Source organism: Mastigoproctus giganteus, chromosome 13, assembly GCF_048544385.1.
Source record: "Mastigoproctus giganteus isolate SK-2022 chromosome 13, ASM4854438v1, whole genome shotgun sequence".
Classification (NCBI taxonomy): domain Eukaryota; kingdom Metazoa; phylum Arthropoda; class Arachnida; order Uropygi; family Thelyphonidae; genus Mastigoproctus; species Mastigoproctus giganteus.
This window is the reverse complement of record NC_143587.1, coordinates 100,230,322-100,256,229: the sequence shown is the minus strand read 5'-3', so window position 1 is coordinate 100,256,229 and position 25,908 is coordinate 100,230,322. Positions and strand designations below refer to the sequence as shown.

At 38.0% G+C, this 25,908-nt stretch overlaps 1 protein-coding gene across 1 annotated transcript in view; it reads left to right on the top strand.

The window, feature by feature from the left end:
- Positions 1-25,908, top strand: part of LOC150076305 (transient receptor potential cation channel subfamily A member 1 homolog) — a 379,883-nt gene that overhangs the window by 207,609 nt on the left and 146,366 nt on the right. Inside the window, exon 12 of the mRNA XM_090387313.1 lies at positions 17,501-17,647. Within this exon, the coding sequence (XP_090243439.1) occupies positions 17,501-17,647 (147 nt within the window). The remainder of the gene's footprint in view (positions 1-17,500; positions 17,648-25,908) is intronic.

Sequence of the window (25,908 nt, the reverse complement as noted above, 5' to 3'; positions counted from 1 at the left end):
AACCGCACTTACACTTGTGTTCAAAGAAAGTGCATCACCTAGGAATTTCACATTTCTAACCCTTTTTCACAATATATTACATTAATGACTAGCATCACAAATAGAAATATAAACAAAACAAATATAAACATTTATTAATAGTTAAGGCAAAGCTAAGTAATATTTGACAGGTGCTCTCAAAACATTCCAAAAAGAGCATTTGCAACCTTTATACAACAGTTTTGGTAAACACGACAATTATGGCTGATATGTTATCAGAAGCCCTCAACAATTTGCTTCAGTTTCTCATTCTAAATGGAAACAAAAAATGAAAAGTTCACCAGGTGCAAACTAATATTTAGTTGCACTGCCTCTGGCCCTGATGACAGCAGCACACCGTCGAGGCATTGACAAGATAAATTTCTGAAGGTAATGAACTGATAGTTTGTGGTTCCAAACATGAATTATGGCTTCCTGAAGTTCACGAAGGGTCTTTGGTTTCTTTCTGACAACTTCAGATTCCACACTATGCCAACAGTTCTCTGTAGGATTCAGGTCAGGGCTGTTTCCTGGCCAGCTAACAGTTGTAATGGACCATTCTTCTAACCATTTTTTCACCTGTACCAAATGTAAACACATTAGTGTCAAACCTCTAATGCAGAAATTAAACTAAATTAACTACAGAAGTGCCTACTTACACTTTTCGCCCGATAACAAGAAGCAGAGTCGTCCTGAAAGATGCAGTTACTTGGCAGGTTGAAATGGTCGGCAGCAGTTTGCCTTCCAATATAGCGAGGTATCCATTGGCATTTACAGAACCTTTTATAAACTGCAGGTGACCTACTCTGCGATACAAAATGCACCCCCATATCATTTGGCTGGTAGAGAATTTCACTGTAGACACCATGCAGTGTGGATGGTATTCTTCACCACGTCTACAGCGAATCATTTGTCTCCCATCAGAGCTGTGCAGATTGAATTTCATCTCATCCGAGAAAATAACTGGACTTCCACTACTCGGGGCTCCATTTGACATGCTCATTACACCAAATTAATCGGGCCTTTTTCATTTTTTGTGTGAGGAGGGGCTTGTTCTTAGGATGACGGGATACAAGTCCATTTATGAAGAGGCGTCTTCTTACTGTTACTGCACTTGCTACCACTCCTGTATGTTCTTCCCATTCTCTTTTCAGCTCAGACGAAGAAGCTTTACTATTTTTAGGGCATAAGCGCTTCAAAATGCGGTCCTGTTTTGGTGCAGAAACTCGTTTCCATCTGGTTCCCTTTTTTTCCATCAGCAGAACCAGTATTCTTGAGGTTGGAAAGAAATCTCACTGTCAACTGATTACAAGACACTCTATAAGCAATATGACAGGAAGAACATCCTTCTGGAAGTAAAGCAACAATAGCACTCTTTCTTCATGGCATCAATTGCATGTAACTCACCATCCTGACACAAGCAAGGAATGACTGCAACTCTTACAGAGCGTGCTTATGCAGTATTGCATCAGAACAGCTGATGCAATATTACATCATCTACGCATGTCAATGTTATCTGTAAAAAATATTAGTATTAGTATTAATAATGGCCACATGGTGCAAAAAAGCCTATGGCTTATGCTGAACCAGCCAAAAAAAAAAAAAAAAAAAATGAATAAAACAACGATAAAAAAATAATAATTATTAAAAAAAAAGGAAATTAAACCTATCATCCTATGCGCTTCCCTGACCCGAAGGTACTATCCAGATGACCTTTGAATTTCCCCAAACTGTCAGCCTCTACCACCCATGTAGGCAACTTATTCCAGTAATTTATAACTCGCTGGCTAAAATAATACTTCCTGCAGTCCAATCTAAACATTTCCCCCCGGAACTTGAATTTATGTCCCCTAGTTCTAGCATCATTTATAATCTTGAAAATTTTGTCCTCATTCATTTTACTGATGCCTCTCAGAGCCTTAAACACCTCAATCAAATCTCCTCTAAGGTGTCTAGTTTACAAACTCTACAATCCACATATTCGAAGTCTTTCTTCATAAGGACGCTCTTTTACCGATCTCACCAGACGAGTTAGCCATCTTTGCACCCTTTCAAGAAGCTCGATGTCTTTCTTTAGGTGTGGTCTCCATACTTGAACACAGTATTCCAAGCATGGTCTAACAAAAGCCTTATATAATGGGATTATCACGTCCCTATCTCTACTTGCAAAAGTTCGATAGATCATCGATAGGACTCCATGGGCCTTCCTTGCACCCTGTTTACAATGCTCAGAATTTCATCTCTGACCGTATCGTAACACCAAAGTCCCTTTCCTCCAGTACTGGGTTTAGTTGAACTCCACCAAGTGAATAAGTTATTTTGGGATTACTGTTTCCCAGGTGTAGTACCTTACACTTTGTTGGATTAAAGCATAGCTGCCATTTTTCTGGCCATTCCTGAAGTCTATCTAGGTCTCTCTCAAGAAGCTCAGCTTCACAGTGATCATTAACTACTCTACCAATTTTAACATCATCTGAAAATTTAGACATCACGCCCTCTATCGATGTCATTCATGAAAATTAAAAACAACAGTGGTCGTAATACTGATCCTTGGGGAACCCCACTTCTTACATCAACCCAATCTGAGGAATAGCCATTTATCACAACCCTCTGCCTCCTGCCCTGAAGCCATCTTGCTATCCATCTAAGGATTTTCCCAGTGATTCCAACCTGTTCCAGCTTATAAAGCAACTGCTCATGTGGGACTGAGTCAAAAGCTTTGCTGAAATCTAAATAAACAATGTCGAAATTATTCCCTAAATCCAGCTCGTGAGTGACCCTTTCGAAATAGCGAACCAGATTTGTTAAACATGATTTTCTCTTAACAAAACCATGCTGAATATCCTTGAGAATTTCAATTCTATCCAAATGATCCTGAATTCCACCCTTGATCATTGCCTCCATGATTTTACCTACCACTGAAGTCAGACTGACAGGTCAATAATTTCCCACTTCACTCTTAGAGCCACCCTTATGTATGGGAGATACATTGGCACTTTTCCAATCCAAGGGAATCTCCCCAGAGTCTAGTGATGCTCGCATAATTAGCCTCAATGGTTCGATACACTCACTTGCCGCCTCCCTTAAGATTATAGGGTATATTCCGTCAACACCAGGAGCCTTACTGGCCTGTGGGCTCGAAAGTTTTTTCATTAAATAATCTTGCAAAATTTCAATATCATTAATTACATATTTTTCAACTTTGCTCCCACAATTTCCCATTGCCACACAAGAGTTTTTCATTTGTAAATATTGATGCAAAATAACTGTTGAGTTCATCTGCAACGGCAGCTGGTGTATTTAATACTATCCCCTTTCCCTTCCATAAATTTCCGATCTGGTTTGTCCTGCTCTTCTTTGCATTTATATATGTGAAAAATTCCTTATCCCCCCCCCCCTTTGCTCTGTTTTCTAGTGATTTCTCATAAACTGCCTTTGCCTGTTGAACCTTTTCTGTGGCTCTATTACAGATCATCTTGTAGCTGTTATAGGCTTCAGTACTTTTTATTGCTCTAACCTTTCCATGCCACCTTTTTCTGCTCAAGTAATGTGGCAACTTCACTATTCGTCCAACTTGGAACCCTCCTCATGGAGTATTTTTTTTAATGGTATATACACATTCAAGGCATCTGTGATTAATGTTTTTAAAGCATACCACAGTTCAAATGTATTAATTCTCTACATGATATCTACCCAGTTAATAGTGGCCATGTAGTACCTTAAGGCATCGTAATTTCCTTTTTGAAATTAAAACCCATTCCTTTGCCTTTTACTGCTGCTACGTCTCTCATCATCTTCCACCGTAGAACTCCGTGATCACTTCCTGCTGTTGGTTCCTCTACTATCAGCCCTGTTATGTCATCTGATTCATGGGTGATGATGAGGTCTAGGATATTCTTTTCTCTAGTACTTTCCTTGATATGTTGATACAAATAACAGTCATCTAGTTGATTTAAAAATTTGTTCCCCATGTCAAGTTTCCTTCCCATTTACTCCAATCAATTAGAGGCAAATTGAAATCACCCATAATAAGACATTGACGCTTACTTGCCCATTCCATTTGCATGTAGAGGCTTTCATCATAATCTTCACAATCACCTGGTCTGTAGATTACTCCTACTCGCATTATACCTTTGTTTCCAACTATCTCACACCATACAGATTCTATACTAGCATGTGCAATGTCTGAATCCGGGAAAGCTATCGTCGCACTCAGGCTGCTTCTGATAAGAAGCATTACCCCACCATCCCTTCTATCTACCCTATCCTTCCAAAACACATTATACAAGCCGTACTGAAACTCATCATCCCCAATTTCCGGGTGGCACCATGTCTCCGTAAGCCCTATTATGTCCACATTACTTGTTTTAAACAGCAGTTTGAATTCACTCATTTTATTGACGACACTTCTAACATTACTATATAAACAATTAAGACTTACTGTTCTTGTATATTTAACAATCCTAACACAACCCTTGAAGTTTTTTAGACTCTCTTCCCTGGCATTAGCTACCCGCTCACGTGAAACGTTTCTGCCCCCAGAACATCTAGATAATATGTCCAGTTGGAGTAACAGATAAGAACTCTTAAGGTATGTGCAAGAGTTACTTTGACCAATATTATCAGAAGTTGCTTGGACCAGTATTATCAGAATAACGTAAGTATATTGCCATATACTTACGTTATTCGGAAGACAATTACAATTTTAAGGGGTGATGTACTTTCTTTGAACACCAGTGTAAATCCTCCAGAGGAGGTATGAGGTATGTTCGTGTCAGACGGCACTTGGGATTTCTCCCATCTCCGTATGTGTTCGCTGTATTGAGGACAGTACACTGTCAAGCCAGAGACTTGAAAGTGTGTGGGCCATGTCTGTGCAGTGTGATGTGCCCATTGTTTGTCTGGCTTATTGGCCGCCCGGCCCCTAGTTGGGTCCAATGTTGCCATATCTTGCCACGCAGAGGCTAGCCGGGTGTGTCCAGTATCACAACATGTTACTCTGGCAGGTCCTGCCACCTAGTTTCCTGGGATTTCAGTGGCTAGGACCTAAAAAAAAAAAATTTACGCATTTGACATTAATGTTTAATGGAATTGCTGTTAAGAAATTGCTGGTTGGGGTTGAACGCTAGAGAGATGTGTTAAAAGGCCTAATAAGTAGGGCAAAATTTTGATGTTATTAAATTTAGACGTGAGGCTATACGCTAGATAAAAGATAGTGTTAGTTGTCTTAGAGATTTACACGAAACCGGTAGAATTTAGACATTGATTAGAATTTGGCGGCATTGTTAAGGGATATACTCGGTCTGTTTAGTGAGAGAGAGGGGAGACTAAAGACTGGGGGGAAAACAGATAGAAAAATAGGGACAATAGAGTACCCACCAGGTGAAGGGGTGGGTGGGAGGGACACACATTTACTTCATTCATAATCTGCATTCTCACTCTACTTGCATTCTTTTTTTTATATATATATATATATATATATATATATATATTACTTATTTGTTATTTTATAATTTTTTTTCCCAAGTTTTATGTGTGTGTATATACATATATATATATTTTTTTTTTCCCACACACCTGAGGGGGATGCAATGATATGTAATGTAAATTTAAATACTAATTAAAAATTAAAACTAGGGTTAGTATGTACTTAACTGTAACATTTATTGTTTGTGTTCTTTTCCTCACACACACTTTCATTCATTCTTCTAGCTCTCATTTCATTTATTCGACTCTTGCTTTCTGCACTGCACTCTCTGGGCACCTCAACTTACTGTTATTCTTCAGTTGTGGTGCAGGCCTAGCCGCAAGTGTTTTTGCAGGCCAGGGGAGAGTGCAGTGATAGTGTTTATGTGGTTAAATGTTTGTTGGTATACAGGGTGATTCACTACCAGTGCTACAAACTTGCAGGAGGTGTAGGGGGCACAAAGATGAATCGGAATCACATAGCATTGCAGGTCCGAAATGCCTTCGTCATGCGGTAGAGGATGTTGAACGGGAGGTTGCGTGAACAGCGATCCTGCTGGAAGTCAGCATTTGCAAACCGGATCCCTAGGCAGTAGGATGGATAAAGTCCTCCGGAGTGGATAATCTGCAGGCTCCAATGATTGGACGCATTGCAGATGGTATAAACTCATTTCGTTTGTTGCAGCTCCATATGCGAGGTGCATGTCGGCCAGTTCAACGTTTGAATACTTGTCCATCCTACTGCCTCAGGAACCGGTTCGCAAATGCTGACTTCCAGCGGGATCGCTGTTCACATGCCCTCCCGTTCAACATCCTCTACCGAATGACGAAGGCATTTTGGACCCTGCAATGCTATGCGATTCTGATTTGTCTTTGTGCCCCCTACACCTCCTGCAAGTTTGTCACACTGGTAGTGAATTACCCTGTATATAAAGTAGTGTAAGTTATTTTTAACTTTGTATTCTTTTGGCCTTCTGCTTTTGCTCTTCCACTCATTCCCATTCACTCTCGTTTTTCCCTAATGCTAGGTCACTCTTTCTTTCACCAAAACTGCCATTTATTCCCTTTAACCATAATTCCTAGTTCACTGAGTGCCCAGCCTATTCATTCTGTCTTTCATTCTCATTCATTCATTCTTCTTTCATTCTATATTGCATCCCCTTGCTACCAGCTTACTGATATTTTTCATCTTATCTGCTTCCCTGGCTGCCTATACATCTCCCTCCGCTACATAGTTACTTATTTGGTATGGGGCTCCTGGTTCCTACACATGGCAGGGTAGTCGTGGGAAGTTTTGTCATGTCAGGTTTCTGTCAGGGCACAGAATACTGCTGTCCTGACAGTTTTTAAGTTATCTCTTTGTGTGGTGGGTAACTTGGGCAATTTTAACTATTAATTATTGTCTAATTGCTGGGGGGCTGAATTGCCATTCTTTGGATTGTTCTGCACATTTTGAATACTTTCTGTGTGAAAGATGTAAAGGCTTTATAATTTTCCTTTTCCATGAATCCTCCAGAGGAGTTATAACTGAATGGAACCTATTAAACATATCAGAAAAAGCAATAGTCCGAAATCCAAGGGCTATATGAGCAAGAAGTAACATAAGCCAAAAGAATTATAGTCCAAAAAGATAGTAACCTAGTTCCAATGCATAACATCATTTTTACTTTTCAGGACACTGAATAAAAGCAGATTATTTAAAATTTCATGTTAGACTCTACATTCCAATCCTATAAGATGCTACAAATTCCAAAAATTTTAACACTCGAATACATGCCAAGGAAATGCTATATATCCAAAATGTGGATCTAAATGTCATACCCAAACAGAATGCACTGCATTATCACCACTATGACTGCAAGGGTTAACAACTCTTTATAAAACATACAACTTATTGAAGTTTAAAAAAGAAAGTATTGAAATATAAAATCAAAAACTAAGTGATATACTGAGAGACTGCATTCCATGTACTACATTCCATGCATTCCATGTAAAATGTTTAGAATTTTGAGGAACAGCGCCAAAATACTGCCTAAAAATAAACAATGGTGGATAGATAAAAGTCCGGAATTCAAAGTTAAAAGTAAACACTTACTTTTGGCTTGAGCTGTAAGTAAGAGTAAACCTCAAAATTTTATCATTTCATCTATATAAAGAACAAATAAAACTCTATATTAAGTAGATGGCTTTATAGTGTCCCCTAAACTGTGCAGTTGATGATAAACAAAAACCAGACATTGCTACCTATAGTGTAGACTTCAATCAATCTGCCAATATTGAGCAGTTGTTAATATCGTGTGCTTTTGATTTACAGCACCCATTTGTTTAGTTCTCAATAAGGATGCAAATTGTAATACATGGAATGCACTCTCTCAAGTATATAATTGAAGGATGCCCTACCATTAATATCGGAACACTTGCATATCTAAAAATAATCTATATTTATAGGAAAACTAATAGCATGTGCTAAAACCATTAACCTTTATGACAGCTTCTAGTCTCCATGAAATACCCACCACTGTGTTTTTTTTTGTAAATGTCTGCCATTCAACCTTCAATACTATGACCAGTTCAACTCTGTTTTTATGTGGTCTCTTCTCACATGCACTCAAAGATGCAATTCATCCAAAGGTTCTCTACAGGACTGATATCATAGGACTAAAGATTGAGTTCATGTTCTCAAACCAGTCCCTCATATGCCGCAACATGAGCAATATGACATGGAGCGTTGTTATGCTGATACAGCTATGGGCCTTCGCTAACATGCTTCCACAGTGTAAGTAGCATGTTGTTGTCCAGGATATCTAGATGTCAATCAGTGGTCCCAGGCCAAACTAAAGAAAAACAGCTCCAGACTGTCACACTCCCTCTGCCAAACTTCACTGTCAGGGCAATACAAGTTGTGCCTGGGTGTGGCAGATGGCTAGAGAAAGCTATCTGCCAGCACTAGCCCACTTCCAGTTACAGATTGCATCACCAATCACCAACCTAGGGATCTTTGAAAACAGACAAATTGCTTATGTGTCACCCTATTATCATTCTGCACTGGAAGTCTGTTAACACCGTTTATCATGGCATCTTGCATTCATATTATACAGTCAGTCCTCGTATAACATGTGTTTACACTACACGAATTCGATCATACACGATTTATAAATAGGGGAACGATATCTTATATAACATGAACCGAATTCGCTTATGCACAATTCGCCTTTGTGTTTACAAGAAATGGCAGTCGAATGCAGAATCACCCCAACGGAACGCAACACGATAGGAATGAAGAGAAGATTCTGAAAATGTTTTTATGTTTTTTATTTATTAAATTAGTTTATTTCCCAAGAAACCATGGGTCACCCCGGGACGGCTCTGTGCCAGAAGGGTGTGAATATTTACAGACTAGGTGCGAGGAGCACAATAAACAAGAGTACATGCGTGCTCGACCCGAGACTTTTACAGGATTAAATATAATATACAAAACATATAAAAAAAAAAAAAAAAAAAAAAAAAAATCAGTGAAGGGGAAACACATTTCACCATAATAACATAAAAACCAACACAATTCCAGCTATCGGTATAATCAATTAGATTGAGTTTACTACCAGTTTATAACAGATTCCACTAGCAGAAACGCAACTGGAAATTGTTTTTATTGTTTTATGGTAGTAACCCTTAGAAATGTGCTTTAGTAAAATGTGAGGTGTTAATAGTGTACCTCTGCCTTTACGGTGTTGTTTATTCAGTTGCTACACGCGCACAGCTTTGTTTATGTGTATCAAGCGTGCCTCCTCATTTTGTAATTGTGCTTTATTCCCTAAAAATGAGTAAAATACTTAAAAGGTGTGAAAAGAAAGCGTGCTGGTGAAGACACTGCAGATTCAGAGAGAAAAAGAAAAGTAATATCGATAAACAGAGGTCGACTGGGTCAAAAATTCTTACCAGGGAAAATTTATAGTGGCCTCATATATGGTTTATGGCCAAAATCACGCCGGCTTCCGACCCACCGGGGTTTCCCTGGTAAGGCTTATGGCCAGTCTGCCTCTGTCGATAGAGAAAAAAATATGAAATTGTGAAACGCTTTGAGCGAAATGAAAGACCATGTGATATTGCATGTGCTACAGACCTAAATGAGGCAACGCCAGAATTACAAAGAATGCAGAGAAAATAAAAACAACTTTCATAGCAGGAATAACTCAAAGTGTAATTAAAATCCATTAGATTAAGACACAAAGAATTGGAAGAGATGGAATGGCTGTCATCTGTTTGGATAGAAAAATCAAACAAAAAACAAGTTTGCTTACGATAGAAGCAAAAGCATTAGCAATATTTTATTATTGTAATAGTCGTAATAAAATATGTAAGTATTTTATTACGATTATTTATTGTGTTTGGTAATGTTTTGGTTACAAATGTGTGTTCAATCTTGGGTGGTCGGCACCTAACCCTATTTTTCCCATAGGGCCTGTTGTTTATATTGCACGAGGGTTTCTAGGAACACAACTATCGTGCTATACGAGGACCGACTGTACTACTGTCTTCTTGTGGGCCTATAAGTATATTTATAGTTGTCTGACACTGCTAACTATCAATGGAGGTTGTTTGGGTGTTAATGGTAGGGCTGTGTGTGTATGTCAGTAGTGGCACATCACTCGAGTGTCACATGATGCACATGTCTGTCAGCAACAGCAAATGTGTTAATGTTACTAAAACTTATATATGCCTTACCTACTCAAAAATACAAATCTGTACTGATTAAGTAGTAAGAGTACAAAACCACTCCCCAGCCACATCGATAACAGAATCACACCAGTCTCATTACTTGCAACCAGGCTTGCAAGTAATAAAGTGTCAGAAGAAAAAAAAAAAAAAAAAAAAAAATTCCAAATGCCGTTGAGATTCCTATTACACCAAATCAGAAAATATCACCCAAGAGAAATCCATGCTATATCTTTATGCAAAAAGACAAGGAGACTAGATGTTCTTTCAGTTTAACAAGGGAATGCAGAGGTAAACAATGAGCTTGGACAATTATTTTATTTATTTTTTTCCAAGAAAAGAGAAAAGTAAACCTGATTATCACAAGCAAGCCATTCAAAAAAAGAACACCGATTTACATTCCTTTGCAAAAACCAAATAATTCAAAAATTTGGTTTCTTCCAAAATCAAGACCTATACTTTGAATTGAAGAAACAGAAATGCAACCTACTCCTAATATGTGGTATAGCAATTCTAGGTCACGCAAATTCCATCCAGACAGATTCCTCTTCATACTTCTCTGCATGGAACTGTTTCCAGAACAGAAACTGTTCTGAAAACAGTTTCTGTTTGCATTATGCTGAGAATTGCATTTACTGTTGTTTCTATATTTTTCTCCAAACCACACCCATACTACATGTGGACATGTGTGTGTATAGGTAGGGTGGCTCCTAGAACGTCCGTTCAAATCCACCTCGTTTCTTTGTACGTTGAACAGACTCTGCAAAACAGGCCAGCGTGTAATATAGTGCAATGTTCGTGTAGTTTAATGCATGTTATGTTGTTGTGTTATGCTGACCTCTTGGCTACCCAGAAGCAGCTATCACCAGGAAGGCTGCTTCTAGATACTCGTCCACACCACGGGAAGGTGGGCCAGTTCCAGTAGATGGGACGCATAAGGTCTCAGGTTATGAGGCAACTACACTTTAAAAAAAAAAAAAAAAAATCCTCTGGGGGCCCAATCCAGAGCTAAAAAAAAAAAAAAATATATATATATATATATATAAATAAATAATAAATAAATAAAATAAAATAAATAAAAAAAAATAATAATAATAAAAAAAATTAAATAAATAAATAAATAATAATAATAAAAAAAAAAATCATCATCACCATTAGTCTCTTGGGCATTCTGGACACACTTCAGTAATGTTTTGAATACACTATTTTAGTTCAACTGTTTAACAGGCATTTCCTCAGTTCAAAGGCTCCCTTTGCAAAATCCTGGAATAATTGAAATACACTTCTATTAGATAAGAACACCTCTTCCCGACCTAACTCATTTTCAGCAATGATTTCCCTGATTATTTCCCTGACATTATCATAAATTGTACACACATATAATATATGGTGCCAACTTTCAACCTTGCCACAAAAACAGAGATCTGTATCCGAAAGTCCCAACTGAAATAATTTCGCTTTCATCGAGCCGTGACCTGTTACTAAAAATGATGTTTGTAAACTTGGTGTAAACCAGCTTCGAACTGTTCTGTCACTTAAAAAGGTAACATCAGGAATAAATTTCTTTGTCACTCGACCAGAAGATACAGTGTCCCATCTTGTTTGACACAAGTTAACAATCTCGTTTAAACATCTTCTCTTCTCCCTCTTAATGTCAGAATTTGTCAACTTCTATGCCAACAAGTCTAGTAGATATTTTCTTCTTAATGCCATAGCACAGCCCTCAATAAGCCACGAACAAATCCAAGGGGACTGCCCCAGCCATCACTTGAAGTGCAGTCGTAGCTACAGTTCTACATACCCTTAATATACTGAGAAGCATTGTTCTTTGTAGTGAGTTTAATTTAGCCTGAAATCTAACAAGAGCTACTCTGTGAGACCAAACTCCCGCTGCATACGTAACCATAGGCAGAAACACCACCTTATAATATAAAAATAAAGTTTTATTGGACACACCCCAACTCCTCTTGATACTCTTATAATATAACCGGCAAATTTCCTGATCTTGCTATGTAGATGTGTTATATGCGCATAATAAGACAACTTGTGATCAATAATGAGCCCCAAGTATTTAGTTTCAGAAACCACACCCATACTACAAAAGAACTTGAAGAATTTGTAACACAACTGCTGACTCCATTTTGTTTATTAGGTCACTAATAAACAAAGTAGTGAGCTGACGAGAGCAGACCTGTTTTAAGCCAACTCCAGTGGCCTAACCGAAGGGGATTAACATCAAATGTCAAGTAGACAAAATATTTGTTTAAAATTTAATTTCTATAATTTTTAATTCTTATTTCAGTAATTTTGTAAATTACTGAAATAATTATTGAAATTCAGTAATTTTATTTCATGAAATCTGTAAAATTAATTTCTTAAGTATTTTATAAATTTAATTCTTAACATTTCTATTAACTTAATCTTTCCAGTAATTTAATCTTAACTTCACTAGTATATACAGTTTCACTAACAGTGTAACTTTTGTAACACTTTGTTAATTTAAATTCTGTAATGTGTAGTAAATTTAAATTTTGTAATCATCTTTCTTAAGTTCAGATTTTACCTAAATAATGGTTGTTACAAGGTCCACTTTCAATAAAAAATCCAAGGACATCATTATTTAGGTAGAAATGCTTGCAAGCATTTCTGGTGTGTTGTCAGTTTGTTTCTAGTGTATCCTGTGGCATATATTTTAACGTTTGGTCTAGTACACAAACCAAGCTCAAGTGACATTTTTTTTTTCTTTGCACCAAATGAAAGGCATGTAACGATCTTAAATTAAAACTTGGTGCATTACTATAAGAATTTGAATCACTGAAGAAACAGGTGCTTGCCATAGAAACAAATGTAACTGGAAGGTCATCAGGGACTCAAGTATCTCATGATCTTCCAAAGTGATGCACCCCCAATTTAGGTCCCAGAAGAGAACAGTGAAGTGCATAATGCTCTGGTTCAAGGAAATTATTTTTATTAGGAGATCCCTATTGTCAGGGAAATGGGTAAATTTTTTTGCAATAAAGATGTGTGGACCAAAACCAGGGTACATTTGCTGGGAGCAACAATAGATAATATTACCAACAGATTGTAAGATTTTAAGAGAGATAAAGAGAGCATTATTATTCATGTGATGATATTAAATAAACATGACCTGATGATTTATTGAATAATTATAGGACCAAGCCAAAAAAAAAGCACAAGTTAGGTCAGAATGTGTGTGTCTGCAATTCTTTCAACACAATAGGGGGGATTATATGCTGAAAGCCTTGTGAATTAACTCAAGACTTGAGGGAGTCTGCAAAGCTCTTGGGCAATTTTTCCTAGCATAGCCTGCACTTGTAAGTAAAAGGAATCTGTATTGTAGAGACAGTATTCATTTTAACAAAGGTGGTGCAAGGATTTTTTCCAGTATCACTGAGGATACCTTAAGGGTTCAGGGAAACAGCTAGTTAGGAAGGAGAAAGGTAATGGAGACCTGTGTTTATCTGATGATATGGGTCAAATTAATGCTGCACATATCTTAAGAATTCTTGTTTGTTGCTACAGCAGCCAATGTCGGCAAGACTTCCTAAGAGTGCCAATGTTTCAAGTGTGTTGGAAGAAAAAGCTAGGGAAACAAGCCTGAATAACTTTGAGGGGTGTGTCAGGATAGAAGAATACTTAGTCTTAACTGTGTCTAGAGTAATGTCAGGAGTGTTTTCAAGTAAAATGGATGAATTTGACCTCATGGTTAGGTAAAAGGAAAACTACCGCTGACATAATAGAGCTAACAGAAATATGGTGCAACTCGGAAATTGGGGGGGGGGACAAAACTATGGTATGTATAATGTATTTAGGATAGATGCTTCTTATCAAATCAGCCTGATTGCAAAAAGAGTTCTGAAGTTATGTCTACCAGCATAGGATCTGCATGATGTGAGTTAGTTGGAAACAAAGGTATAATGAGAGTGAACATAATCTGCAGGCCAAAAGATAGTGAAGAATATGACAAGAGTCACTACATGTAGATAGAATGGGCAAGCCAGTGTGAATTATGGGTGACTTCAATCTGCCCTTAATTGTTTGGAATAATTGGTAGGGAAACTCACCATGGGGAAGAAAATTTTTAAATAAACTAGATGATTATTATTTGTACCAGCACGTTAGTGAAAATACTAGGGATAAGACTATTTTAGACATCATTATTACTCATGATTCAGATCACATCACAGGACTTAAAGTACAGGAATGCATATATACCATTAAGAAAATATAGCATGAGCGGCTGGGATGGAGGAATACTGGTCATTCTAATAAAGCAGAAAAAGAGTGGGAAAGTTCTGAAACACACTGATGCCAAAGCAAAAGCCCTTTTCCTAAGTGACCTATGTAAATGCAGGTAAATAATTACATAGTGATATTTATTCCACCGTGAGAAGCTGTGGGGGAGTGGGAGGTAACCAGTGGTACAAGTGGGATGTTGGTCACGTGGTACAAGTGGGCAGGGCAATTGCATCACTACAAATGCACAGGTAAATAATTACATAGATCATTTCCTGATTATATGTCGATCATAGCGGCATAGTGTTTGGGTAAGTTGTCACTTGTGGTTTCCTACACATCTGTGCTATCAGTACTCTTGTGATGAATACAGAACCTCAGGGTCCTGAGCTGGATATCATCATTCTTATCTCTCTCTCTCTCTCTCTCTCTCTCTCTCTCTCTCTCTCTCTCTCTCTCTCTCTCTCTCTCTCTCTCTCTCTCTCTCAGGGTAACTGGGGAAAGTTTTTTTCTTTTTTTGGCTGGTGCACCGTAAACATCAGACTTCCTTGCACCATATTCTAATAATAATCTGCATTTCTTATTTACATTTCTGTATTAGCAAGAAAATAGCCAAAGAAGCAGAGAAATGTGGAGTTGGTGTCTTTTACAAAGGCTTAGCTTCTGTAAAACAGAACTTTTTATTGCATATGTAGGTGCATGCCGTACACAACACCCTTCACGGCTACAAGCCAGTTAGTATTACAGGCGGCAAGCTGTCCTAGTACTTCTAGAGGGTCTGAGTTGTGGGATCAACTGCAGCTGTGGAGGGATCTCTATCTACATTGGAGAATCATACAGGTTTTATACCAGATTGGAGAAACACAAAAGGAATGTCCAATGGGAGGTCAGACAATTTTGACACAGCATTCCAGCCTTTTCGGTGTGGTGATCCTTGGAAATATGGCAAAACGATGGTCCTTTCTACAGACTGACAATAAAACTGTTCTACAGACTGACAATATTGCTGTATCTTAATAGGATGGAGAGAAGAGGCTGAGCTGGACAGGTACTTGGAACAAACAGAGGGGTGAAATGGGAGAGTGTTTTTTTTTTTTTTGGCTGATGCTGCATAAGCTTGCTTTCTTGCATCATATTCCTCTACTAATGCTAAAAGTGCTGTGTGTTGCATGTATAGTTTAGTGTTGTGTTCTGTTGTTTGTCCTAGCTTCTTGGCACAGGGACCCCCTAGTGGGACTCCATGTTGCCCGCCACCACCACTGGGAAGTGAGCCAGGCTGTTTACAGTACTCTGGCTGCTCTCATACCTCTACTTTTACGTAGAAAAGTGTGTGCAGGGGTTGGAGAGCAAAGCCCCCCTAGTATACCATTAAGAAAATATAGCATGAGCAGGATGCTGGGATGGATGAATACAGAGCCTGCCATTCTAATAAAACAGAATAAAGAGAGCATGGGAAAGTTACAGAGTACTGAAAGGTACTGATGCCTACAACAGCTACAAGGTGATCTGTAATAGTACCACAGATAAGGTTAGGCAGGCTAAGCCTGAGTATGAGAAAGCACTGGCTAAGAGTGTAAAGAATGGGGACAATTAAGCTCCCATTTTCCATAATTCAGTTTTTACAATTTGATGGCCAGTTTTTCTCTGACTACTCATTGTATGTGATAATAGGTGACACTCTTGTCTTCCAGTTTTAACTGGTGCTGGGTATCTCAAAGTTTTGCACTTTCACCCACTCTTTTACTCTTGTACATCAATGGCCTTTTTGCAATAACTAGAAATCCTGTCCATAGTTTTGGCTGATTGCAGTACACTATGTTCCACTTTCCCATTTGTTAAACTTGAAAGTAGAATTGGAAACTCAAGTCTAGTTTGGCTTTCTATTTTGTTAAATTGGAAAGCAGTGGAAACTGCTTCAAACAATGACAGCTACTTGAATATCCATTACAATTCTCCCTTGGGGGAGCAAAGAACTAGTTAACTTCAATCCTTCAAAACCAAATTCTGTATTGTATTTTTTAATATAAAGGAAAATCTATTGTACCTATGCTTATCTTGAACAACAGATTTCTTAATCCCTCCCCTCTCTATTGCATAATCATATTATAGATATTGCTTCCTTTACATTCAAATTTTAACTCTTTTTCTCCCACTTTTTATTTTCCCTTAAGAAGTTCCTCACCCTGTAATATCACAAATCTTACCTATCATGGAATGCTCTTTTCACTTCTGAGGAGGGTGCCTCAAAACCATTCTAAAATTTATTATGAAAGTAACTGCAACTTCTGTTCTTCTAAATTGCCATCTCTAATTACTCTGCTTTCTTCAAAATCAGTCAGAACATATGCATCAACCAGTCACCATCTGTTCACACTTCAACTCTTAACTCACTATCCAAATTGAATTAAAATTTTCTTTTTATACATTGTACAGCTGTCCATATCCAGAAAAGTTGCCAACTTTGCTGTACATACTGATAGTAACCAATATACCAGCATCACAGTTAACAATAGCCTCTGCATTTTTTTTGGCACATAGAGATTTCAACCATACAACATGCATACCAGTCACATGTACTATTCTTTTTCTTCATCTGTTCCCGTACATCTCTTTTCTTCTCTTTAACAACTTTTCTCTCTGTATATTCCTGAAAATTGCAACCCAAAAATTTGAGTCCAATTCTAATAAGCTTCTTCTGGCTTTCCAGCACTTAATCCATTCATGGTATTAGAGTGCTTTTGGTTCCAATAGTCTTTAATATTTGGGATTCCCACATAAAAAAAAAAAAAAAAAGTAGTAAATTGTAGAAAAATTGCAATAATTCATTGTGATTATTAAGAGGGAATCCAAAATGTTTCTTTTTGCATTTAAAATCAGTCTATTATTTATAGTTTAAATTTATAACTGAGTTTTGATTATAAGTATACTTTTTATAAATTATCATATGAACAAAAATGACTAACTAGAATTTGTACTAAATATACTTTAGTGATATTTGAAATCTGTAACTTTTTTTTTTTTTTTTTTTAATTGTTTTCCAACTTAGTACTATAAAGGCATTGTTGAATTCAGATAAGACAACCATAAATGTAGAAGATGAGGACAACAATACTGCTCTTCATTTAGCTGCTGGTGGAGGTCACCAAATGGCAGTGAAGATATTGCTGGATGCTGGATGTAATATTGAAGCAAGGTAAAACTTTTGACAAGCATAAATATGGAAAATGCTGTTTTATTAAAAACCATAAGTGGGGCTCTTTAAATGTACAGTAGGACTTCGATGTTCATGGGGATTACATTCCCAAAGATGACTATAAATGGCATGGTTCAGAACCTATACAAAAAAGGAAATTAAGTTCTCAGCTTGCAAGATATGGATTAGGTTCTTAGCTTGCATTATATAAAATATATAACTTTAGTATTGTAGTAATATATTTTAGACATTAACTAGTCACTGATTCTGCAAGCTGAACACCTGCACTCACTAGCCAGCAGAAAAGTCAGAAACTATTTCAAATTATGATCAGTGGTACAAGGTATACACTGAGTTCACACTTTATTAGTCACACCTACTCACATTGACATTGTATAAAAAAACATTATGGGAATCCTGTTGTCTTGAAACTTTACTAGACATGTTGGACAGACAACTTTTGTGATTGAGAACTGCTAATATTTGTAAAATTGGACAAATGTTAAATTATTGTGATTTTCTCTTGTAGAGAATCTGTCGGCATTTTTAATTTTAAATCAATATTTTGAATTTAATCAAATAAAAATAGAATAATAAATATAATAAATAGGATATTAAGAAATATTAAAATTTTGAAATCTCTTACCTGGGATATTTTTTCTGGAATAACAGCATCCACGTACAACGTAATCAGAATAGATGGAAATTATTTCAAAGACCTGCTTAAAGTTGGAAGAACCTTGCAACAATAAAAAGGAATAAAAACAAGCATTAACCCTAAATCTATGCATGGCAAATAATTTAAAGTATAATGGGAAAAGATTACCCGAAGCTTGATGGGGACTTTTCATTTATACCATCTTCAAAGATGAAAGTAAACACATATTGAAGGCCGTATATATAGCCCTGGTACATTCCACTGCCATATTTCAAAAGTGTGTGGGGGGGGGGGGGAATGAGTAAGTAGGTGAAAGGGCCTCTACTAACTGAGATGGGTAGTTGTGCACCCAGATTTCTGAATGGAAACTTTCATATTCTTTCCTCTAAATGACCTTTAAGCTGTTCTAAGTCCCTAGATTTTCAAATTCCCAAACTATTGGTGAAATATGGGTGAGTGGGAAATTTCCTTCTATCCTGCTTCTTTTCCTTTCGCCTACTTACCCCCCCCCACACACACACACTTTTGAAATATAGCAATGGAACATGCTGGGGATATATATACGGCCTTCGACATATGTTCGCTTCCCCTTTGAAGGTGGTATAAATGAAAAGTCCCCATCAAGCCTTGGGTAATCTTCTCCCATTATACTTTCAATTCTTTGCTTTGTATGGATTTATGGTTAAGGCTTGCTTTTATCCCTTTGTCTTATTGCAAGGTTATTACATCTTATGTGGTGCACTTATTCCTGAAAAATATCCCAGGTAAGGGATATTTTCCTTCTATCCTGCTTCTTCTCCTTTCGCCTACTTACTCACCCCCCCCCACACACTTTTGAAATATAGCAATGGAACATGCCGGGGCTATATATACAGCCTTCAACGTCTTCACTTCCCCTTTGAAGGTGGTATAAATGAAAAGCCCCCATCAAGCTTTGGGTAATCTCCCATTATACTTTCAATTATTCACCTTTTATGGATTTAGGGTTAAAGCTTGTTTTTATCCCTTTGTCTTATCACAACGTTATTTCATCTTTAAGCAGGTCTTTGAAATAATTTCCATCTAGTCTGATTACATCTTACGTGGTGCAGTTATTCCTGAAAAATATCCCAGGTAAGGGATTTATTGACTTAAAATATAATATTTCAAAATTTTAATATTTCTTAATATCCTATTTATTATTCTATTTTTATTTAGTTAAATTCAAAACACTGATTTAAAATTCAAAATGAGGACACAGATTCTCTACAAGAAAAATCGCAATAATTTAGCATTTGTTACACACTACTGCTCCTACCCACCTGGCTATGGAGGTGCCAATTTAGCATTTGTCCAATTTTACAACTATGTACAAGTTGTCTGTCCAACATACCTACTTTTATCATGAAATAAAGTGCTTCTATAATAGCAATAGATGTTTGTACCATATATGTGACATAAAATAGGTAAGTAGTGATGCTGTATACATGCCAGGTCAGTCCAAGAATGGAGAAGAAAGATTTAGGTGACTTTGAACATGGCACGGCAGCTGGCACCATATGACTGTATCTTGGGCGTATCAAGATTGGTCCAATAAACAAATAATATCCAGCAATATTCTGTGGTTTCCATAAAGCAGGGGCTAACAAAACTGCCGTAGGATAGCAAAAAGGTTTTTTTATTTTTTTATTTTTTGTTAGTTGTTGGTGCATCAGCTTCTGTGGCCATAATGCACCTTCCAAAGTTTTTTGCATTTTCTACTCTGATCCAAGCCCGAGGTGGGATTCGAACCCGTGACCTTCGGTTTGCCAGGCAGGCACTTTACCCACCCGGCTAGCCCAGTGCCGGCTAGGATAACAATTAGTAAAATTAGTAAAATAACAACCTAGTACAACATTAGAAACCAAAGAGGCATTCAAGGATAACTCACCATACCACGTCATTGATGAAATACTGCAATCAATGACCAAACTGGGTTCCACTTTCAAAATAAAAGAAAAAAAAGTACAATTACACTGAACTCAGGAACAGCAACACTGAATAGTGGAGATGGGAAGTGGCCTCACAAATCCCAGTTCCTGTTGTTTCACGCTGATGGGTAGGTCAGTACATGGAGAAAAAGCATATGTCCATGGCCAAGTGTCCATGGCTGGTGATGTAATGATGTGAGGAGTGTTTTTGTGGTGCACTTTCAAGTCCCTTGATATCAATGGTGCAATATTTGGATGCCATTGGTTATCTGGAAATTTTTCCCACTAGTTGCATCCCCTCATGACTGCAGCATATCTATCCATCTGTGAATGGATTCTTCCAGTAGGGTAACACACTACATCACAAGTACAAAACTGGTCACCCCATGAGTTTGAATTCAGCCTAGTGTGGTCTTCCCACTCACCAGATCTCAATCCAGTTGAGCACCTGTGCGATGAAGTGGAATGAGCTCTTCAGTGCAGAGATATGCAACCATCCAGTTTGCAAGAACTGTGAGGAAGCAACTGAGTAACATGAACCCACATTCTTGAGGCATGCTTTAAACACCTGATTGAGTCTATATGCCACAATGAATTTAAGGTGTTCTGAGGACTAAAGAGGGGCATGCTCACTACAAGGTAGGTGTGCCTAAGAAAGTGGCCACTCAGTGTGTAACAGTAAAAGATAAATAAAGAAATCTAAAAGCTTTACATCATGTCAGCACATGGCATTCATAGTTCCTTGCCAGTAAAATAATTTATTTTTCAAGTATTCTGTATTCTTCATTTACAGATTTGAAAATGAGTTTGACATTGAAGTTTGTTTGTTTGTTATTTGGAGCATTAGCAACTAAGGCCATATTGCTCCTGGAATATGCGGTGGTCATTCCCTGACCTTTCCGCATCCTCTGTATTTGGTGGTCACGGGCTTGAACCCCGGTCTAATCAAGAAGCGTGTGCTACGCACTTCTGCTCCTGCCCACCTGGCTACGGAGGCACCTGACATTGACATTCAAGTAAAGGTGGAATTAGTGTTGCATATGTGCACTTTTTTATTATAGCTAAATCCAATAATGACCTTTAAACAAGTCTGTAAATGAAAAATATGCTGGTTGTCCATGTCTGTTCACAATTTGTGAGACATGGACAACCACGTCAAAACAACAGGTCTAAAAAGCTAATGAATGGGCTAATAATGCCCATTTCAAAATAGTTATCATGCAGTATGCAGAAACAAGTAACAGAGAGGTTGCTAGTAAGTTTTGAGTTAATCACTCAAATGTGTGCTGTTGATGGATTATTAAAATACAAACTGTTAGTAACAGTTTCTACAAGTGTCTCTTAGAGGGCCTAAACATGACAGGCATCCAGGAGCTGATGAACACATGCTTTCTTTTGTGCAAGGAAAAAGGTATGCTTCAATCAGAAGATTATTCAGTTAAAGTCATTAGAAATTACCAACCATTTAGGTTTACCTTGCAACACGTTCGAAGCAACTATCAGTTAGTACAGAAGATTTATGCAATGAAGTACCTTTGCACCTTAACAAAATCAACAATAGCACAAAAGTTTACTTCCTACCAGCAGCATGTTATTGTATGCAAGATATATAGCCATTTGCTTGGCCAAACTGGAAATGCTGTTGAGACACCAATTTTTCATTTCTCATTGCCTTCAATAATACTTTGTGGTACTAAAAGTGGTATTATTCTCTTAAAAGGAGGGCAATTTTATTTGTAGATGCTTTAAAGAACATGTCACTCCTGTATTAAATAAGAAAATTGCATATTTGAACTCTGTGAGCTGTGTATGGGGAATATGATTTCTCAGCTATAAGGTCACAAATCTTGTTATTAATAAGCCCAAAATTCACCTAAAACAGCTATATTCTGATGGGTTCCATCCGGAAACCACCTACTGGGAAAATCAACCAAAAAAAAAAAAAAAAAATGGGTTTCCTGTGTGTTAACAGACTGACTCCTTGAGAAGGTATCACCAGAATTTGTGTCATTGACTCAAAAAGTAGTCCTCCTCAAATGCCACGGAACTTATTTCAGCTCTCTGAAATAAGCTTTTCAGCTTAAAAGAAAACAATTATTAATTTTGCCAGGAAAAACCCCTTAACCAATTCAAATATTTTCATTTTGTATAAAATTTTCATTTCTAACATTTTTTTTATTTAAATAAAACCTAATGGTGTACAAGTAGCATTAGCATTAGCATTTAGCATTAGTAGAGGCATTTGATGCAAGAAAGCAAGCTTATGCAGCATCAGCCAAAAAAAAAAAAAAAAAAAAAAAAAACCCACTTCCACTTCACCCCTCTGTTCGTTCAAAATACCTGTCCAGCTGAGCCTTAAACTTATTTAGGCTATCAACTTCCACCACAGGGGATGGAAGTCTGTTCCACCAACCAACCACCCGCTGGCTAAAGGCAAATTTCCGCACGTCTATCCTACATCTGTCTTTCCTCAATTTGAATTTATGCCCTCTCAGGTGATTTTTCTGAGCTAGAGGAAGAATCCCATCAGCATTGAGCATGCTTAAACCATTCAAGGCTTTATACACCTCTATCAGATCACCTCGCTGGTGCCTAGTCTCCAGACACTGTAATTTGCAAAACTTAAGCCTTTCTTCGTAAGAGCACCCCTTTGTTCCATTCACTAATCTTGTTGCCCTTCTCTGTACTCGTTCCAGCAGCTCTACATCCTTCTTGAAATGAGGCCTCCAGACCTGTATACAGTACTCTAGGTGTGGCCTGACCATCGCCTTATACAATGGAATAATCACCTCCTTATCCCTGCTGGAAAAATTCCTGTATATCATTGACAATACTCCATGAGCTACTCTTGCAGCCCGTCTGCACTGCTCAGAGAACTTCATATCTGCCTGCACAACCACCCCCAAGTCCCTTTCATTCTCTACCTCTGTCAGTGTAGTACCACAGAGTTGATACGTTGCTCTGGGGTTGCTGTTTCCCATGTGTAGTACTTTACATTTGTCAATGTTAAACTTCATTTGCCACCTCTCAGCCCATGTGCTCAACCTTTCCAGATCCTGTTGCAGCAGCATAGTGTCAGTAGTGTCCTTGACAACCCTGCCAACCTTTGTATCGTCTGCAAACTTGGACATTAAGCCCGATATACCATCATCGATATCATTTATAAATACAGAAAACAATAATGGACCCAACACTGAGCCCTGAGGGACTCCACTAATAACATCAGTCCACGATGAGCAGTGTCCATTGATTACCACTCTCTGTCTTCTCCCCCTCAACCACCCCTTTATCCATAGCAGCAATTTGCCTCCAATGTCACACTGCTCCAATTTGTGTAGCAGTCTTCCATGTGCAACAGTATCAAAAGCCTTTCTAAGATCCAAGTATATAATATCAAAGTTATTCCCTGCATCCAGTTCTTTTGTGACTGCATCATAGTATCCAATCAAGTTGGTCAGGCAAGACCTCCCCTTAACAAAACCATGCTGTGTCTGAGCTATAACTGAAGTCTTGTCTAAATGATCCTGCAGTGCTTCTTTAACCAGTGCCTCCATTAATTTTCCTGGAACAGAAGTTAAGCTCACAGGTCTATAATTACTTGTGTCAGCCTTTGATCCTCCTTTGTGAATTGGGGTCACATTTGCACATTTCCAGTCTATGGGTACCTCCCCTGAGTGCAAGGAAGCTCTCATAATTATGGCTAAGGGTTTGCTTACTTCCTTTGCTGCCTGGATAGATCCCATCCACCCCGGGTGCCTTTCTTGTGTTTATCTTCAACAGTTTCTCCTCCACTTTACTCCCAGTTATTTCAAGATTCTGTAGCTTACTGCTAGAGTTGAATACACAAAAGTGGAGCAATTAAGCTGTTTGGTAGCAGTAAGAGTAAGCTTATAGAATGAGTAAGATAGAATGAAAAGGACCTGGGGGTAATTGTGCAGGCAGATATGAAGTTCTCTGAGCAGTGCAGACGAGCTGTAAGAGTAGCTCATGGTGTCTTGTCAATGATATACAGGAATTTTTCTAGCAGGGATAAGGACATGATTATTCCCTTGTATAAGGCAATGGTTAGGCCACATCTTGAGTACTGTATACAGGTCTGGAGGCCTCATTTCAAGAAGGATGTAGAGCTGCTGGAACGGGTACAGAGAAGGGCAACAAGATTAGTAAATGGAACAAAGGGTTGCTCTTATGAAGAAAGGCTTAAGTTTTGCAAATTACAGAGTCTGGAGACTAGGCACCGGCGAGGTGATCTGATAGAGGTGTTTAAGGCTTTGAATGGTTTGAGCATGCTCAATGCCAATGGGATTCTTCATCTTTCTCAGAATAATCACCTCAGAGGGCATAAATTCAAATTGAGGAAGGACGGATGTCGGATAGATGTGCGGAAATTTGCCTTTGGCCAGCGGGTGGTTGGTTGGTGGAACCGACTTCCATCACTTGTTGTTGAAGTTGATAGCCTAAACAAATTTAAAGCTCAACTGGACAGGTATTTCGAACGAACGGAGGGGTGAAATGGAGAGGGGTTTTTTTTTTTTTTTTGGCTGATGCTGAATAAGCTTGCTTTCTTGCATCATATGCCTCTACTAATGCTAATGCTAAGATCTAAACCTCCCAAACACTTCCTAGTTCATTTCACAAATATACATGGTCTCAGTTCTGATCTCAACTATGTCCATTTCCACTTGCAGTCTGCCAAACCCCATATACTTTTTTCCTGACGGAATCTCAGTTATCGGTTGATTCAACTACTGCTCATCTCACTTGCCCAAATTATTCACTGTATCGATTCCTTTTGCCTCAAAGGTGGTACTTGTGCATGTGTCCATTCTGATATTCCCTGTCAGAGACTTGGTAATTTGGAATCTCCTCTTTTCGACCTTCTCTGGCTGAAAATCTCTCTACCTTATTCTGTCAAATTCATCTGTTGTCTCTACCATTCTCCCAATTCCACTAATCACTTGGAGCTCTTTGACTTCCTCTCTTTGCAACTTGACTTTTTCCAGTCTAACTTTCCTAACAGTGAGGTAATTTTCCTTGGTGATTTTAATGTTCACAGCTCCAGCTGGCTTCCATTTTCTAGTCATACTGACACAGCTGGTCGAGACGCAGAGGCTTTTGCAATTACTAATGACCTTGCACAGATTGTTCATTTACCTACAAGAATACCGGACAATCCAAACCAAACAGCCAACACGCTGATCTTTTTCTCACAATCAACCCTTCTAAGTACACGGTCGAAGTGGTCCTTTAGGCACCTCAGATCACAACTTGGCAATTCTCTTCTCCAATGGAACCTTTATCTCATGGCTATTCCCAACCTTGTGTTGTTCGGCATTACAAGAATGCAAAATGGGATGACCTGCAAGATTTCTTTTCTTCTTTTCCTTGGTCAGAACTGTTTCAAAACTTCTGATGTCAGCATTTGCTCAGATCATGTCAGTGAAATTATTCTTGTAGGAATGGAATCCTTTATCTCATACTCCACTTTAAAATTTCATCCTTTATCTAAACCTTAGTTTTCCAATAAATGTGCTAAGGCTGTTCAAGAGAAGAATGTTGCATATCGCAATTGGCTTGTTTCGAATTCTTCAGTTTCATTTTCTGCCTACACCAAAGTGCGCAACAATTGTAAAGTAGTTATTAATCAGTCCAAA